At 43.9% G+C, this 20,054-nt stretch overlaps 2 protein-coding genes across 2 annotated transcripts in view; one reads left to right on the top strand and one right to left on the bottom strand.

The window, feature by feature from the left end:
- The window catches only part of LOC146871282 (uncharacterized), a 157,887-nt gene extending 147,123 nt beyond the window's left edge, over positions 1-10,764 (top strand). The window contains exons 3-4 of the mRNA XM_085650759.1: positions 10,117-10,330; positions 10,415-10,764. Coding sequence (XP_085506885.1) covers positions 10,117-10,330; positions 10,415-10,542 — 342 coding nt within the window. The 3' untranslated portion in view covers positions 10,543-10,764. The remainder of the gene's footprint in view (positions 1-10,116; positions 10,331-10,414) is intronic.
- The window catches only part of PLEKHA6 (pleckstrin homology domain containing A6), a 933,224-nt gene that overhangs the window by 738,743 nt on the left and 174,427 nt on the right, over positions 1-20,054 (bottom strand). The window lies entirely within an intron of this gene.

Below are 20,054 nucleotides of genomic sequence, written 5' to 3'. Positions count from 1 at the left end.
GCTTCCAGTAAGCGCCACTGAGCTGCATTGCAGAGAGGTGGTCCAGGCCGTGCCACTTTTTACACCTCTCTGCAACGCAGCTCTGCGGCACTTACTGGAGGTACCTAGTGGGTTAGTTGGACCCTAGGGACCCTCAGGATTCAAATGAACTTAATCTCCCAACTGAAAACGGACACAGGGCGTGTTTACACAGTGGTGAAGGGAGGGGACGGGGCCTGAGTTAACGTGTGCAAAAACGCCCTGTGGCCTGTTTTAAGAGGTAGTTTTAATCCCCCTGCCCTATTATATACTAGGGGCTTACAGAGGAGGTCATGCTAATCACAGGGGGACCCCAACGCATAATGTTCCCTAGTGTATGTAGGTGTTTTCACTGTATTCTAAGTGTCTTTTAACATAGCACTGGCTCTAGGACTGGTTAGTCAGACTCAGTTACCACCAGTATCCGTCTGAAAAAGTTGAGGGTACAGGATGATTTTGCAACAAGGCTTCTTTCTGCTCTTCTTTTTGTTCTTTCTGCACGTTATCCTTCTTCCTGCACTTTTCTTCGTCTTTGAGGACTTCTGTTGCTTCTTTCTGCACTTCTTTTTTTTCTTTCTGTGCATTTTTTCTTCTTTCTTCACATGTCCTATCTCTGTAGGCATAGTTAGAAATTAGCATTTAAAAAACATTTGAAATTCACAGAAAAAAACATAGGTTTCAGGCACGTTATAGTTAGGAATTAGCATTTAAAAAACCTCAGAAATTCACTGAAAAAACAATAGGTTTCAGGGGTGTTATAGTTAGCTGGACTTTTCACTTGTACATAACCATTGAAATTTCCCCATTATAGTTAGTTCAGCTAACTATAACTCGCGCGCCCGTAATGCACTGCTGATGACGTCACATATTACATCACTCATGACATGGTCAGTGACATCACTCATGACATCACTGATGACATCTCAAATGACATCACTGATGACATCATCCTTGTGATAGTGGCAGACCACCTCTCACCCTAATATAACCTTTGATACACACATTCACAAACAGAGACTAAAATTTTCAAAACAATGGACATACCAATACCAGTTACAACAACCTCTTCAGTAATTCTAAGATCCACATACACATCCACTCATTCACCAACAGTCCTATACAGTCACTCATACATGTACTCACTCATCATATGTACTCATACACCTATACATCCTGTTACACAATGCCACTCATCCATAGAGTTACTCACACACATAGTCACTCATGCTAATAAAGAATCAAACATACATTTACTTGCATATACAATTATACACACACCACCACACTTACTTCTACGGAAACTTACACATACTTAGTCTTTTAAACAATCACTTATAGAAACACATACTTATTCATACAGGAACTCTTTCAATCTCTCACTCTCACATATACTCACTTATATACACCAATAGTCACATATACTAGTTTAAAACATATGTAGTTACTCATAAAGACACTATTGAGACAGTCATTCACTCACTAACACACCCATACACACACTCATCCACCCATACAGTCCTGCACACATGCTGTCTTCAACACATACAAACAGTGAGTCACTCATTCATGCACCTATGCAACACGTAATACCCCCACTGAACCATGCAGACACTCAGACTGATACTCAAAAAACCAACTAATAACCTATATAGACACCCATGTAGCTACTCACCAACCCATGCAGCCACTTATACACAAAGTGAGAGACTGATACAGATATTTACATATTTAAACATTACTCACTAAGCCATGTATTCACTAAGATACACTTAATCAGTCAGTTACACAATCAATTTTTCAAAAACAAATCATCCATTTAGACACTTATATACCCATTTATTCTTCCATCGACCTTGAGATATACATATATAAAACATATTTAATTTTCAGAAAAACATACATTCACTGGATGATGTCATCAGTGATGTCATTTGAGATGTCATGAGTGATGTCACTGACCATGTCATGAGTGATGTAATATGTGACGTCATCAGCAGTGCATTGCGGGCGCGCGAGTTATAGTTAGCTGAACTAACTATAACGGGGGAATTTCAATGGTTATGTACAAGTGAAAAGTCCAGCTAACTATAACACCCCTGAAACCTATGGTTTTTTCAGTGAATTTCTGAGGTTTTTTAAATGCTAATTCCTAACTATAACGTGCCTGAAACCTATGGTTTTTTCATATATATATATATATATATATATATATATATGGGAGGCAACATGTATGTATGTAATTATACATATATATCATGCATCAACACTAGCTATATAAAAATGCAAATCATATATGCATATATATAAAAACACATTATCTACTGGCGGTCGCCAATAGATGGTTATAGTTAGGTCCGTGTTTCCATAGGAAATCTCAAAATTCTATTTTGAATAACTTTGGCGCCGGTTGACGAATCTTTGCGAAATTTTCAAAACTAATGGGGCGCTCCGCTCAGCTCCTACCCTGAAAGTCTCGGGGGGATTCGTCAAGCGGGGGCCGAGAAAAAAGGGGGTCCCAAAACGCGTTTTCCCCATGCATTTTCCCATAGGACCTTTAGTCGAAGGTACAGCCCGAACGGCTGAAAAGAATTACTTGAAATTTGGCAGAGAGGTAGTCCTCAGGTCAGGGATGTGCCTTTTGCATATATGGAGTCAATCTGTTCAGAAAATTGAAATTAAAAGCACATACATATCTATACATATCTATAGCCGCGCACAGTTGAAATACTAACATTTACCTTTACTGCTTTCTTTAAATAAAACAATACTTAATAAAAACATATCTTCTATTACAAGGAATTAATGTTCATATTTTTTTAACATGTATTTCACTTCTTTCCAAAGTAATGCTTTTAAATGCTAACTAGACGCTTTTCCAACAAAAGCTTCTCTATCCATTGCCAACATCATTGTCTGCACACTCATGTCTAGCCCTTGCTAGTGCCAAACCACCATTTAGCACTACCAATAACAAATGCTATACATACATATATATGCATACGTATATAATAATAGCGAAATATATATACATATGCATATAAGCAATACAACACCTATTACTACATTTGTCTATATATTCACAAACTATGCATTTTTTTTTCCTGATGTTACTTTTGCCAGTAATACCTAAACAGAGTAATGCAATAGAACCATGTTTATAAGATTAATAAATATATGTTACTCTTTTGTGAATGTTAAACAATATATATGTATTTGTTGCGATATATGTTAAATTGAAGGCACCACAAAAGTACTTAACAACCAATAACAAGTAAATTTATAACAAATACATGTAAGTATTATCATTGCACCATAATTATTTTATATCTATATGTCTGTATAGATGCATAGATATATTAAGCCCCAAAAACACAAAACATTATACAAACATATATATATAAATACAAACATATATATAAAAGGCAACATATATATGTAAATATATATATATATATATATATATATATATATATTATGCATCAAAAACAAAGCTGTATCAAAAATGCTAATCATATATATATATATATATATATATATCACACACTGCAAACTTCTTCAAAGAAGGACTCGCACTCAGGGAAAACCAAGATTTATTCACCACGGTAACGCGTTTCGACAGACAAGCTGTCTTGCTCACACAAAGTCGTGTGCATTTCAAAGGAAACTTTATAGGTACAAACATGAAAGAAGGACTACTGTTTGGTAAATGGTCTCGACCTACAAACGTGGCGGCCATGTCTGAATGTCAAAAACAAATAATACGTTATGTGCTCTACTCAATAAATCAATTGGTATTGACAATGCAGACATACATTGGATGTAAAATATATATATAATTATATTTCGTTATTGTAGACCTATAGTCCTCTGACTGAGATCATATTGCATCAAAACGTGAATCTGAGCGAATCAATGTAATTACTTTAAACGGCCAATAGTGCTCGAAAAAATTATGATAAACACCCAGATCACATATAGTCAGGCGAACACACTTATATCTTGAGCGGGGTAGAATCAGACATGATACCCTATGTATTTTACATAAATATACTGGCGGCATAGTGCACTATGTAAGTAATTACATTGATTCGCTCAGATTCACGTTTTGATGCAATATGATCTCAGTCAGAGGACTATAGGTCTACAATAACGAAATATAATTATATATATATTTTACATCCAATGTATGTCTGCATTGTCAATACCAATTGATTTATTGAGTAGAGCACATAACGTATTATTTGTTTTTGACATTCAGACATGGCCGCCACGTTTGTAGGTCGAGACCATTTACCAAACAGTAGTCCTTCTTTCATGTTTGTACCTATAAAGTCTCCTTTGAAATGCACACGACTTTGTGTGAGCAAGACAGCTTGTCTGTCGAAACGCGTTACCGTGGTGAATAAATCTTGGTTTTCCCTGAGTGCGAGTCCTTCTTTGAAGAAGTTTGCAGCGTGTGATATTTTCACCGGGAGACCTGCCCGGTTTGACTCGCCACCTGTCTACGGGCCACAGACTTTGGAAACCTGGTCGTTTGGAAAGTTATATATATATATATATATATATATATATATACATATATACATATGCAGCCAAGATCGCTCCTTACGAGACCACGGACCCGAGGAGGGTGGTGTATACACCGGAAGAGCACCCGGTCCTGTAATTTTCCATCTGTCTGATACTTGATAATAATACACTCTCAGGCTCCAGAGAAAATAATAATTAGGACGTTTATTTCGACTAAACAGCCCAGCAGACAAAGGGGGGAATGTAGTCATAATGGACAGAGACAAATATATTGCAGAAGCTTTACACCAACTCCAAGATGAGAAGTTCTACACACAAATCAACAGGGAGGTTTACTCTAAAAGTATAGAACTGATCTGGGAGAAACTAAACAATTGGAAAGATTTGGGGATTTTAGAATGGCAAGAGTATTGCTATCTGAAACAGGATTATCCTATTTTACCTGTATTGTACTTACTACCCAAAGTACATAAAAACCCCACAAATCCTCCAGGGAGACCCATTGTCTCTTCCAAAGGAAGTATTTCTGAGAACATTTCCAAATATGTTGACTTCTTCCTGAGAGACTATGTCAGTGGACTGCCTTCCCATGTCAAGGATACCAAGGATTTTTTAGATAAAATCGATGGTATGGAATGGGATGATGATTGTCTGTTGGTGACATTGGATGTCAGCTCCCTCTACACCATAATCAAACATTTTGCGAATCTGTTCCTAGGCAAATGGGAAGAAGAGACATTAGGTGATGAATCCATTTTTCCAGAACGACATAAGATCAGGCTCTGGCTCCGTTACATCGACGATATTTTTCTGGTGTGGAGGGGCACAGATGTTGAAGCTACGGAATTCATTGAGAAACTTAATAACAACAAATATAACATCATTCTCACCAGCACTATGAGTAAAATTTCGGTAGAATTTCTGGACACCAAAGTCGAAGTAAAAAGTAATACCATCCAAACCAAGCTCTTTCGCAAAGACACAGCTGGCAATACCCTACTACATGCCCTCAGTAGCCACCCAGATCCTTTAAAATGGAGTATACCGTTTGGGGAGTTATTAAGGGCTAAACGGAATTGCAGTACCCCGATAGGGTTCAAAGAAGAATCTGCAATTATGCTAGAAAGATTCAAAACAAGGGGATACCCCACATGGGTCTTGAACAAAGCAATGCGCAAAGTGGAACAAATAGAGAGAACAGAAATTCTTAGATCTAGCACAGATAAGGAATCTGAACCAACTCCACATCAGGAAACAACCAGAATTATACTCGCGTATAACGGAAATGCTAGGGATATTAAGAACATACTGACGAAGAATTGGGATATTCTTAAAAGTGATCCCAATATAGGTACCATCATTAGTGGGAAACCCTGTATTACCTATAGAAAAGGCTACAGCTTCAGAGACAGACTAGTACATAGTGACATCACCATTTACAATACCATGAAAAATCAGGGACTCAAAGGTTTCTTTCCCTGTGGACATTGCAGGGCATGCAGAAACAGTATCATGAAAAAAGAGTACCAAGATTGAGGAGGTAAAACCAAAATCATCACACAGTTTCTCACTTGTGGAACCCCATTTGTTGTATATTGTCTGGAATGCCCCTGCAAGTTGAGATACATAGGCAGCACAGTTCACCCTGCCAAGGAACGTGTACTGGAACATATGAGGGCTATCACCAACTGTGATCAACAGTATCCGGTAGCCCGTCATTTTCAAGAACATCATTTTTCAAACAACACAGGTCTTAGTTATTTTGCCATGGAACATATCCCAAGATCCCCGAGGGGTGGTAACAGGGTATTAAAACTTAGACAGCGAGAATCAAAGTTTATTATTGATCTTCAGACCAAATCCCCGGGGGGGCTCAATATGGACGAAGAATTACGAATACATTTGTATGATAAGTAATGTATAACTGATCGTCATTTGCTCTTCATAACAAATCGAAAGAAATATGTTTATATATGCTGAAAAAAATGTTTACTATGCTAGAAAGCATGCATATATAGAAAACAATATGCATGAAAGAAAAAAGGAAAAAAATGCTTAGATTGCTATTGGGCACATGATTGTTCTGTTGAACTGATTTTAATTCACATTTTCTACATTATTATTATGTTCTTACACATTTTCTTTCTCTTCTTGTTTCTTTCTTTTTCACTACAGGAGGAAAGGCAGGGACCCATACCACGGGTTGGTATCACATTCACGGGTCCCCACCCTTTTTTCCGGAGTTGGTATCACCGTAGATTTATCTTTGTCACCTTTAGTCTTTTTGGATCTATATTTCGGCCTACACAGAGGCGATCATAGGCACTGGCTTGTGATATATTGTCTGACATATTGTCCGATAGACTTCTTGCAGTCTCCTCAGAATGCAGTTATGATTTGGTTCGTCGTTAATGAAATAGGGCATTAGCACCCAGGATAGGATAGATATTTTCATGTATGTTTGAGATTTTGTATTAACATTTGCATACCAGCAAACGGACATTTGTCCATCACTTCATTTCCCACCAAGGAAAAGATCAAGATACATCTCAGATAACGATAGTCCTTTAAGGTATTATTCATGTATTGCCATTAACAATGGACAGAACCTATTATTGATGCAAAGAAGAGATTTATGATACTGATCATGTATATTACACTTTTCACTTAGTGTATATGAGGTTTCATATTGAAATTATTTTCATTTTGGGGCACGGTCTATTTATGCAATTGTATAGATATATTTTGAAAATGAAATATTGATGACATGTATATATTGTATAGAAAAGATACGAAAGGTATTGTGTATGATATGTGGAGAGCCATAGGATATATGAGATATAACCATTCCAATATGGCCGCGACTATTTCACAAACGAGATCTAAACTGTTTCCATATGAGTCAGTTATTCATGTTTATTACCTCACGTGGAGCGATCAGTGTACAAAATAGTGACATTTGTTTGTTTTTACATCGTGTGAACAAGGCTGTTTAGTCGAAACGCGTAGCGTGGAAATAAACGTCCTAATTATTATTTTCTCTGGAGCCTGAGAGTGTATTATTACCAAGTATCAGACAGATGGAAAATATATATGTGTGTATATATATATATATATATATATATATATATATATATATATATACACATATATATTAAACTCAAAATACTATACCCAAGGAGACAATATAACAGGTAAATAAATCTATATAATGTTTGCATAAACGTATATATTAAACAAAAAAAAAAAAAATATATATATATATATATACAAATATCCATTTACAATAAAATCAAACACAATATGACAGGTAAGTAAAATGCTTGTAGATACTTTAAATATTAATTACTATTACTAATACAACTGTAAATTGCAAACAGTGTCCAAATAAAACATTTCTAAACATAACAGGAAAGTACAAATTATTTTTCAAAACACATACATTAATATACAACTATACGTCTATATATGTATGTATTACAACATATATATCAATCTAAACAAAAAACAAATTCAAGTACTTTTTACACAAATGTAAAGTTTGCAATACTTTGCATGCGTGTATTACATGTACATATATGTAAGTATATATATATCTATATATATATATATTCACTGAAAAAACCATAGGTTTCACACATGTTATAGTTAGCGGAAATTTTACTGATAAAAAACCAATGAAATTGCCCCGTTATAGTTAGTGCTGGCAACTATAACTCACGCGACCGCAATCCTCTGCTGATGCTAATACTGTATTTAGACACTTATTTGCCCATGTCTTCTTCCATACATTTTTAGCTATACATATATTACAAATATTTTTTTTTCATAAAGACACATATGTCATCAGCAGAAGATTGCGGTCGCGTGAGTTATAGTTGCCAGCACTAACTATAACGGGGCAATTTCATTGGTTTTTTATCAGTAAAATTTCCGCTAACTATAACATGTGTGAAACCTATGGTTTTTTCAGTGAATTTGCAAGGTTTTTTAAATGCTAATTCCTAACTATAACGTGTGTGAAACCTATGGTTTTTTCAGTGAATTTGTACGGTTTTTTAAATGCTAAGTGACTTTACGCCATTCGTGGCGTGCGCGCCCACTTAACGCAGTTCGTTCCGTGCGCGCACGGTGCGCTTCGCGCACCGTGCGCGCACAGTGAGCACGCGGTGCGCTTCGCGCACCGCGCACCCACTTTACGCAGTTAGTGCCGTGCCCACGTTACGCTAGATGGGCCATGTACGCACGATGCGCTTCGCGCACCGTGCGCACATGGAGGACATATTATGCGCTTCCTTGTGATAGGTAATCTGTTGAAATTTTTTGGGAAATTTCTGTGCTCTGATAAAATCCATGCACAAATGGTGGCCTTCGGCCACCATTTGCACAAGGGGTGGAGAAAGTGTGGATAGTGTTTTTTTTATTTTTATTTTTTTACCGTACGCTTACGGTAAGCGTACGGTAAGCGTACCCCGCGAAATTGCCGAAAAAAAAATAATGCCGTTTTTGCTCTTGGGGGATGTTTGGGGACTCCCTCAACATGACTATGTGAGAGGGAGTTGTCAAAACATCCCCGTAACATGTTTTTGGCCATCATGTTTGATACATAACACTCAGTGCGGTAGACAAAATGGCGGACGCCGCTTCCTGGTTTCTGCCGATTCGAATGTTTACTAAGATCTAAGAGCCAATCAGAATCGCGCTCGCGCACGCCACCATACGCTTACCGTAAGCGTACGGTAAGCGTACCGTAAGCGGGCTCAGATATATATATTGATTTAAAGGCTATTTTCTCAGAATCTACTGAACAGATTTACACCAAACCTACAAAAGGCACTTCCTTGACCTAGGGACTACCTCTCTGCCAAATTTCTAGTAATTCTGTTCAGCCGTTCGGGCTGTAGCTCGTTCTAAAGGTCCTATGGAAAAATGCATGGGAAAAACGCGTTTTGGGACCCCCCTTTTATCTCAGCCCCCGCTTGACGAATCCCCCCGAGACTTTCAGGGTAGGAGCGGAGCGTAGCGCCCCACCTATTTTGAGAAATTCGCGAGGATTCGTCGACCGGCGCCAAAGTTATTCAAAATAGAATGTTGAGGTTTTCCTATGGAAACGTGGTCCTAACTATAACTACCTACTGGCGACCGCCAGTAGGTAATATATAGATATATATATCATAGCAACTAACCACTCAACCATAAAAGCAATATAACAGGTAAGTAAAACATATACCATAATAACATTTGCAAACCTTTTCTTAGAATTACCACAATGCATTATCCCAATGTCAACAAAACTTAAGAGCATGCACAATTAAAATAAAAGCATATTGCAAATTTGGCATGTATTGTTTAGATACTCTGTTACATCGTATTTACAAATGCTTACCATGCATCTATTTAGAAAAAAGCTTCTTTAGAATAACAATCATATAATTATCACTACAGTCTGCATATTAAAAATATTTTGTCAATTTAAAAAAAAAAATTAAATATTGTACACCATTATGTCAAACTCATGCTACATATTGTTTAAAAATAGTCCTAACCAAAGCATATCATATATTACAGGAAGAAGCAACAAAAACAATATTCATTGGAGGACAAGAAACTAAGCTCAAATCCATAACGCTAAATGATACAACAGACACCGTAAAAATAACATTGTGGAGAGAAGCAACAGAATTTCCTATTGAGATTGGAAAATATGTGAAAATCACCCACTTGACAGTCCATGAATACAATGGAGAAAAGATTTTAAACACGACTCGTCATACCCAACTAAGTAAGTTTACATTTAAAATTGGGCTTCTAAAGAAACACGCAAATACTTGCAAAGTATACCATTAATAATAATGTTCCTCAATAGGTAATACAACCACCAGAAGAAAATATCACTATAACATTATTCGGCTTGGAGAAAACAAATCAGGAAATAAGCACTATAACAGTACAAGTGCAAACAACAGAACATTTCCAGTCAATGGATATACATAATACCACTTTAATGGATTTCCTGGACATAAGTACTGACATTGAAGACTTTGGTGACGCATTGATGCCACACTTGCCGAGAACTCTAAATGTCCTGTTCTCAAACGGATGTATAACAGACCAAATTAAGCAGCTTTAATATACCACAAAAGTTTGCAAACAGTCTCTACATGTTTGCTATGTATACAATGTGCAATGTTTATATGCTGCATAAACAATCATGTCAAATTTTGTTTCCACTGCATTTAATGTTAGGTCTGACAAATTTATAATGCTGATAATATTGTCCATTAGTTGCTCTTCTTGTTGTTCACTTTCTTGATCGTTTGCTCCACTTGTTCTCCTTCACCTGCCATCAATTATTAAGCATCTTTAATATATCACAAAAATTTGCACTCTCTACATGTTTGCTATGTATACAATATGCAATGTTTAGATGCTACATACACAATTATGTAATAACCATGTTAAGCAACTATTTCCAAAATGCATAACCATGACCAAATATATTTATACAGCTTCATATATAAACCATTAATTCAGATACAAACAGCCACAGTTACACAGTTTGCTTATACTTTGGGGCCGATTCCGATTCCGGCTGCAAAACAAACCGACCGACATGGACCCGGACCGAATACCGACCGACACGGACCAGCACCGTACGACCCGTGCAGTACGATGCAAGGCGAGTGAATTACAACCGACACGTACGGAATACAAGCCGTACGACCGAGCCGGAGGGAAAATAGTGATCCGGCCGGAAAATCAACCCGATTTTCACCGACCGACACGAACCCGGAATCAACCCGACCGACCCATACCCACGATGTACGATTAGCGCAGTACGATGCAATGCGTGTAAAACTAGACCGACACGCACAGACAACCGGGCACACAAGCAATAGAGACCGCCGTGAACTACGCGTACCAAACATAGAAGACAGGCAGCTTGAACGAGGCGGAGAAGCCCGCACGAGACAACAGCAGCATCCGTTTCCGTCACATGAACGTCTCCTTCATGCCTACAAAACACAAAGGAAAAAACACAAAAAAAGGACCAACCAACCAATGACTAAGCCAATAAATACCCTAAAAAAATTAATTGGACAAAAACACACCCACAGCTCCAACTATATAAAGGACTACAATCACTACCATCATCCCTTGCAAACAGGAGACACAGCCAGCAGCAAACACCAGTACACAGCAACCACAGACACACTCACAACTCACCCATCACACAACTCACACACCATCAGCACCTCATACAAAAGCACACACACACACACAGCAAAACCAACACCAACCCAACATCACTTGCACCCTCACACACACATCCCCCACCACCACCACTCATCACCATGCCTCCAATGAAGAATCCAAAGATCACAGATAGTGAGTTAGAAGTGCTGGTAGACGAGATCATCAGAGTAGAGCCACATTTGTTTGGTACATTGGTTCAAAGGACCCCTATCTCACAGAAAACCAAAATATGGCCGAGGATTGTGGACAAGGTGAACGCACAAGCACCAAGGTTGCGCACAAAGGATGATATCCAGAACCGGTGGTATGACGTGCGCAGGAGGGTCAAGAAACTCATTGAGAAAGATCACGCCTGGAGTCAACGCACCGGCGGTGGCCCTCCTGCCAAACAAGTCTACTTCAGGACCTGGGAGGAGAAGGTGCGGGACATCCTACCACCAGAGTGCGTCCAGGGTCTAACAGACATCCCAGAGACTGGTGAGTACATAAACAACATACCCAAGATTGTGTGGCAAGGGGACAGTGAAACCATGCACCCCAAGCAAAGCTACACTAACCAATAGATAATCAATCCAAGATGTGTATGCCAGTCACACAAACACAATACCTGCCATCTCATAGTGACTGGGGACTGTGTCATGACATGCACCAACCTACAAACAAATAGAGCAAGCCAGTGGCACTAAGCCAAATACACCCAGCCAGACAGTTTGCCACCACAAACACACCACCTCACAGTGCAGCTGACTGTCAGGAAGGAATAGTGGGGATGCAGGTGAAGTGAGTGTAGACAAAAGCATGATGGGGCCTGTAGTCACAGATAATGCCCGCCTCCTGATTGGCCCATCAAGACCCCTCTGAAACATGCCCACATCACAGGGAGTGGAAAATGACTGACAAGATGGCTGACACTGGCTCCTGCTGTGGGGAGCACAAGGCCCTGCTAGGGCTTGTGTGCAAATCAGAAGCAGGACACCACTGACTGACATCCTGAAAGACAACTTGCACGCCCTACAATGGAAGCACGTTTCATGATGGGAAGGAGGACTGATAGCCCTGACCATACTAATCAGCATGGGGAGACACCCCCCCAACACAAACTCTACACAACTCACCGGGTACAATGCATTGACACACACCTCATTGAAATATCAGCAAAAGATACCCCATACTGGGTGCTGCTGTGTGAAGCACAGGGGCTCACTTGGGACTCGTAGCCAAACAAACACCAGGATTTCACAGTCAGCCATCTTGCCATTGATGTCACACGCCCTCACAGGGAAGCAGAGTCAAGAGGGAGGAAGCATGGGCATGCTGGGAAGGGGGGTGTAGCCAACAGAATGATGGGACTCGCAGTCACACACAACCTACACCCACCCACCCACATGGCCCTGCAAGATCAACTGAACCATAGTCGCCTCACAGGGAGTGGAAAGGGACTGACAAGATGTCTGAAACTGGGCTCTGTTGTGGGGAGCACAAGGCCATGCTGGGACTGGTAGCCAAACAAACACCGGGATTTCACAGTCAGCCATCTTGCCATTGATGTCACACCCCCTCACAGGGAAGCAGAGTCAAGAGGGAGGAAGCATGGGCATGCTGGGAAGGGGGGTGTAGCCAACAGTATGATGGACTCTGTAACGCCCTGAACGTCTCAGGATCGTTTAACAGACACGACAATGAGGACGCAACCACTTGTGAAGGGTTAGTTCTTTTAATGAAGGCAAATAAAATACAAAGAACAAACAAAAGTTATAGTCACTGGAATCCTCCAGGCTAAGTACGTTACCAGCCCACAGCACGGATGGTCCTAACCGTCCTCTGCATATACGCCGATCCCGGCGTATGCCAACAGAGGGCAGAAATGAAATGGCCGACAATGCCAATCGGTAGGCTGTGAGGGGCGCGAAGAGTGTTGGGGAGAATCGAGGAGTCAGGGAAACACCCAGCCGGGGTCTCTACCTGAAGGGAGCAGCCGCTCAACCTCTTCCTCAGACTGCACCGGGACGCGGAGTCACCTCCTGGTGATGCGTCACCGATACCCCAATCACAAGCAAGAAGACTGAACCGAGAGCAGCCGCTCGATCGATCCTGTGGACTTCCGAGTCTGTAACGCGGCAAACACCTCCTGGTGTGCGTTACAGCTGGCAGTCCCTGTGTCTCTGGTCGGGCTGGGAGTTACGACTCCAACCAGCAAAAGCGCCACTGCGCTTGGACTCAGCCGAGTCAAAAAGCGAAGCTCAATGGTTGACCGGTAGAGCTTCCGGGTCCTTCACAGGTGACGATGGGGCAAGACACGGCCCAGGGAGTAACGACTCGACCTACCTCCGTTCTTGCCTTACTGGAGCACCACTCCTGAACACTGCTCTTCACGAAGCAGGTACGTCGGTGTAAACACAATATCCGACAGCCTTGTACCTCCCGGTTCCTCCCTTTATAGGGCGTGTTTTCCTTGAGTTATGTAACAGCTCTCCTGTTTACATAAGGGCGTGTTTCCCTTGAGTTATGTAACAGCTCTCCTGTTTACATAAGGGCGTGTTTCCCTTGAGTTATGTAACAGCTCTCCTGTTTACATAAGGGCGTGTTTCCCTTGAGTTATGTAACAGCTCTCCTGTTTACATAAGGGCGTGTTTCCCTTGTATGACAGGAATTCTTGACAGTACATCCTCCCTCTCAGCGGCTCCCCACGGGTCCAGCGCTGGCAGGAAAACGCCGATGGAACAAGGAGACCAAGCGCGGAGCATGAACCCCTTCAGCCGGTTCCCATGAATGCTCCTCCGGGCCATAGCCTTTCCACGCAACCAGGTACCACAGCTTCCCCCTGCGCCATTTGGACGCCCGTATGCCCGACACTTCATACTCCACCTCCGACTCCACGCATACCGGCCTAGGTGTCCCAGACGGCTTGGAGGGTGCTGGTTTGAGCAATGATACATGAAAGACAGGGTGTATCCGCAATGACTGGGGCAAGCACACCTTCACGTTCACGGGACCCATACACTTGGTAATTCGATAGGGGCCCATGTACTTGGGATGGAACACACTGTTCTTTCGAAACCTCATGTTTCTTGTGGATATCCAGACGTAGTCTCCAGTGCGGTACAGTGGCCCGGGCCTTCTCTTCCTATCTGCCGCAGCCTTGTATCTTCTCTTGGCCTCTATTAGGACAGCCCTTGAGCGCATCAACGTGTCTTTTATGTGTGCCACCCTGTCCGCTGTGGCGGGAATCCTGTCCTCTCTGAACGGATGTAGAAATGGCAAGAACCTGGGATGTTGGCCATAGTTGCTATAGAACAGAGATGACTGTGTGGAGCTGTGAGTGGCGTTGTTATAGGCTATCTCTGCAACCCATAGCAAGTCGACCCATTCTTCCCTGCCCTGGTCCACAAAACATCGCAGATACTGTTTGAGCGTTTGGTTCAGGCGCTCGGTTTGGCCGTCCGTTTGAGGGTGGTAGCTGGTGGACAGGGCGGTCTTAACATGCAGCGCAGTGCACCAAGTCTTCCAGAATTGCGCAGTAAACTGCGACCCCCGGTCCGACACGATCACCCCAGGTAATCCATGCAGTCGTACCACATTCTTTAGGAGTAGTGACGCCAATTCCCCGGCCGTAGGGACTCTCTTGCAGGGGATGAAGTGCTCCATTTTCGTCAAGTAATCCACCACCACCAGTATTGCCGTCATCCCCTGGTCTACCGGTAGGCCCACCACGAAGTCCAGTGATATGCTATCCCATGGTCTATCCGGGGTCGGAAGTGGATGTAAGAGCCCTTGGGTTCGGCCATGGTCGGCCTTCATGGTAGCACACGTAGGACACTCCTGTCCCCACCTCCTGACATCCACTCTCATGGTTGGCCACCAGAAATGCCGTCCCATGCTAGCCACCGTTTTTTCAAAGCCCAAATGACCTGCGCATGGAGAGTCATGGCACCAGATGAATGCTTGTTTCCTTAGCCTAGGCGTGGGTATCAATAGGCACCTGCCCTTCAGGGGTATCCCGTCCTTCAGCTGCCATTCTCTGTGACTGAGGAGCCACCTCCGCCATGCGAATGACCTGATCCCTCTCTTTATTCCCCTCAGGAAAGTATCCGGTTGGATAACCCCCAATACCATCCTCGGGGAAATGATGGAACGCTCGGTTGCAGGCAATGGTTCCTTAACTGCAGATTGACGGGACAGGGCGTCCGCCTTCCGGTTTTCCGTCCCCGGCCGATATGTGATGCGGAAGTTGAACCCCGCAAAGAAAATCATCCACCGCAGCTGCCTGGGAGAAAGGTGTCTAGTGGCCGTCATGAACTGTAGGTTCCGATGGTCCGTGTACACCGATACCACATGTCTTGCCCCCATCAACCAATGCCTCCATTCGGTGAAGGCGTCCTTGATTGCGAGAAGTTCCTTCTCCGCAATATGGTAGTTGCGTTCGGCGTCGTTGAGTTTGCGGGACATGTACGCAACGGGATGAAGCACCCCTGTGTCGTGGTTGCGTTGGGACAAGATAGCCCCCAGCGCCACATCCGACGCGTCCGCTTCCACCACGTAGGGGAGATCCGGATCGGGGTGAGCCAACACCGGCGCCTTACCAAAGGCGCTTTTCAGGGCCTCAAAGGCTTTGTTCGCTTCAGGGGACCAGACAAACTCCTTGGACTTCCTCAGTAGCTGTGTGATTGGGGCCACCACTCCTGAAAATCCATCTATAAACCGCCTGTAAAAGTTGGCGAAGCCAATGAAACTTTGGACGTCCTTCACGCTTTGGGGCACCGGCCATTCTTTCACCGCCTTGATCTTTCGTTCTGCCATCTCCTGTCCCTCTGGACTCAGCATCACTCCGAGGAATTCCACGGATGTGACGTGGAAGTCACACTTGCTGAGTTTACAAAACAGCATGTTTTCCCTCAGCTTTTGGAGCACAGCTTTGACGTGGTGTACGTGCTCCTCCACACTGGACGAATAGATGAGGATGTCGTCGATATATACGACCACGTAGATATCCAACTCCTCTCTGAATACCTCATTCAAAAAGTACTGAAAGGCTGCCGGGGCGTTGCACAGACCAAACGGCATGACGAGGTACTCAAAAAGGCCGAACCTGGTCTTAAAGGCGGTCTTCCACTCGTCTCCGTCCCTCATGCGCACCAGATGGTATGCCCCTTTCAAATCCAACTTGGTGTAGATACGAGCTTTCTTGACCTGTTCCAGAAGTACACTGATGAGAGGCAAGGGGTACCGATTTTTTATGGTTATCGCATTCAATGCCCTAAAGTCCACACAGGCTCTCAGCTCCCCATTAGCCTTCGGGATGAAGAAGAGTGGCGAGGCGGCCGGAGACTTGGACGGGCGGATGAATCCTAGCCTGAGGAGTTTATCCAGGTACCCCCGGAGATGCACGTTTTCAGGCTCCGTCAGGGCATACAGCCTGCCGCTGGGAACGCTGGCCCCTGGCACCAGGTCGATCTGGCAGTCAAACTGTCTATGTGGTGGTAGCACTTCCGCCTTCACCTCATCAAATACATCCTCAAAACTGTGATAAGCCTGGGGGAGAGCCACATCTTTTTCTGCCGCTGTAGCCACCGTCTGACTCCCGCTCTCATCTGCGTCAAGGGATTCCGTTCTTATTCCACAATGCAGGATGCAATACGGTGACGTCATTTCGATGCGATGTGTTGGCCAATCCACAAAGGGGTTGTGTTTCTGTAGCCACGGCAATCCCAATAGGACGCCATATTGGGGCGCTCGGATGATGTTAAAATCGATTTGTTCCAAATGGTTCCTCCCATATCTCATCGGAAGGACCCCCGTGTGCTGTCCGATGGGCCCAGTCACCAATCGCCTTCCGTCTACCGCATAGACGTCTTCGGGTACTGCTTTGGGAAGAAGCACTAGCCCTAGCCTGCATGCCTCGTTGTGGTCCATAAACATGCCAGTGGCCCCTGAATCCACCATGGCCACAACGGGTATCCACTGGTCATGCACTCCCACGTGCACCGTGATAAACAGGTGTCGTTGTCCCTTAGTGACCGAGTTGGAAAGTGAAGGGATGGATGAGTGACTCCGAGATGCCCCTTCTCTGGTCTTGGAGTCCTCTAGTTTTCCGCCGGTATGTCCACCACGGCTGTTACCGACCGGTTGGCCCGATAACGTGACGTCTTCGGTTTGGCAGGGCATTCACGTACGTAGTGGCCTTTTTTGCCACAATATAGGCACAATCCTTGTTTACGGCGTGACTCTTTCTCCGTGGCTGTGAGGCTCGCTCGTATTGCGCTGATGTCCATGGGTTCTCCCTTGGATGCGGTGGAAGTTTCAGGACTTCCCACCGTCACATAGGATGGAAGGGATTTTCCTTTTCTCCCATGATCCCCCTTTCTTTCACTTAGCCTATGTTCCAGCCGTAATACCAGGTTGATAAGGCCCTCACATGTCTTGGGTTGAGGGTCAATATGAGCCACGGCGTCCTTGAGCTCATCGCACAGCCCTTGATGGAAGAGTGCCGTCTGTTTAGCAACAGGCCACTTGGTTTCCGCAACCAGCCTTCGGAACGCGTTGAGATACTGCACCAGGTCGTTGGATCCCTGTCTCAACTCAAGCATTTCACGGTCCGCCGTGTACGAGTCAGCCCTTCTGTCGAATACCTAAAGGAATTCCTCGCGAAAAGCACCCCAATCACATAAGAGGGGGTCGTCCCTGCTCACCAGAGGTACGGCCCATTGTGCCGCGTTTCCAGCCAAATAGGATATAAGGAAAGCCACACGAGCCTGACTCGTGGGGAACGCCTTTGGTTTGCACGATAAATGTAGCGCCACTTGTGTGAGGAATACCTGCACTGTGTTAGGATCCCCACTGTACCTCTCTGGTGTTGCCAAGGGGATGACTACCGGCATTTCCACTACTACCGCAGGGGTCTGGTTCGTGAGGGAGGTGCTGGGCGTGAGCGGGTCCAATTGGATAGCATCCAGTCTGGCTTTTACATCGGCTGTTTCTTGCCTAGAGGCAGCCACTTCAACTTGCATGGCCGCTAAAGCAGCCAGCACATCATCAAGTGTTGCCATGTCTGTTATCGACCGGGAGACAGTTAGTGTTATTAAGGTCGGATATTTTGTAACGCCCTGAACGTCTCAGGATCGTTTAACAGACACGACAATGAGGACGCAACCACTTGTGAAGGGTTAGTTCTTTTAATGAAGGCAAATAAAATACAAAGAACAAACAAAAGTTATAGTCACTGGAATCCTCCAGGCTAAGTACGTTACCAGCCCACAGCACGGATGGTCCTAACCGTCCTCTGCATATACGCCGATCCCGGCGTATGCCAACAGAGGGCAGAAATGAAATGGCCGACAATGCCAATCGGTAGGCTGTGAGGGGCACGAAGAGTGTTGGGGAGAATCGAGGAGTCAGGGAAACACCCAGCCGGGGTCTCTACCTGAAGGGAGCAGCCGCTCAACCTCTTCCTCAGACTGCACCGGGACGCGGAGTCACCTCCTGGTGATGCGTCACCGATACCCCAATCACAAGCAAGAAGTCTGAACCGAGAGCAGCCGCTCGATCGATCCTGTGGACTTCCGAGTCTGTAACGCGGCAAACACCTCCTGGTGTGCGTTACAGCTGGCAGTCCCTGTGTCTCTGGTCGGGCTGGGAGTTACGACTCCAACCAGCAAAAGCGCCACTGCGCTTGGACTCAGCCGAGTCAAAAAGCGAAGCTCAATGGTTGACCGGTAGAGCTTCCGGGTCCTTCACAGGTGACGATGGGGCAAGACACGGCCCAGGGAGTAACGACTCGACCTACCTCCGTTCTTGCCTTACTGGAGCACCACTCCTGAACACTGCTCTTCACGAAGCAGGTACGTCGGTGTAAACACAATATCCGACAGCCTTGTACCTCCCGGTTCCTCCCTTTATAGGGCGTGTTTTCCTTGAGTTATGTAACAGCTCTCCTGTTTACATAAGGGCGTGTTTCCCTTGAGTTATGTAACAGCTCTCCTGTTTACATAAGGGCGTGTTTCCCTTGAGTTATGTAACAGCTCTCCTGTTTACATAAGGGCGTGTTTCCCTTGAGTTATGTAACAGCTCTCCTGTTTACATAAGGGCGTGTTTCCCTTGTATGACAGGAATTCTTGACAGACTCGCAGTCACACACAACCTACACCCACCCACATGGCCCTGCAAGATCAACCTGAACCATACTCGCCGCACAGGGAGTGGGAAGGGACTGACAAGATGTCTGACACTGGGCTCTGTTGTGGGGAGCACAAGGC

The sequence above is a fragment of the Triturus cristatus genome, chromosome 1_1, assembly GCF_964204655.1.
Source record: "Triturus cristatus chromosome 1_1, aTriCri1.1, whole genome shotgun sequence".
Taxonomy (NCBI): domain Eukaryota; kingdom Metazoa; phylum Chordata; class Amphibia; order Caudata; family Salamandridae; genus Triturus; species Triturus cristatus.
Note: the sequence above shows the minus strand (reverse complement) of the source record. Positions and strands in the feature narration are given on the sequence as shown.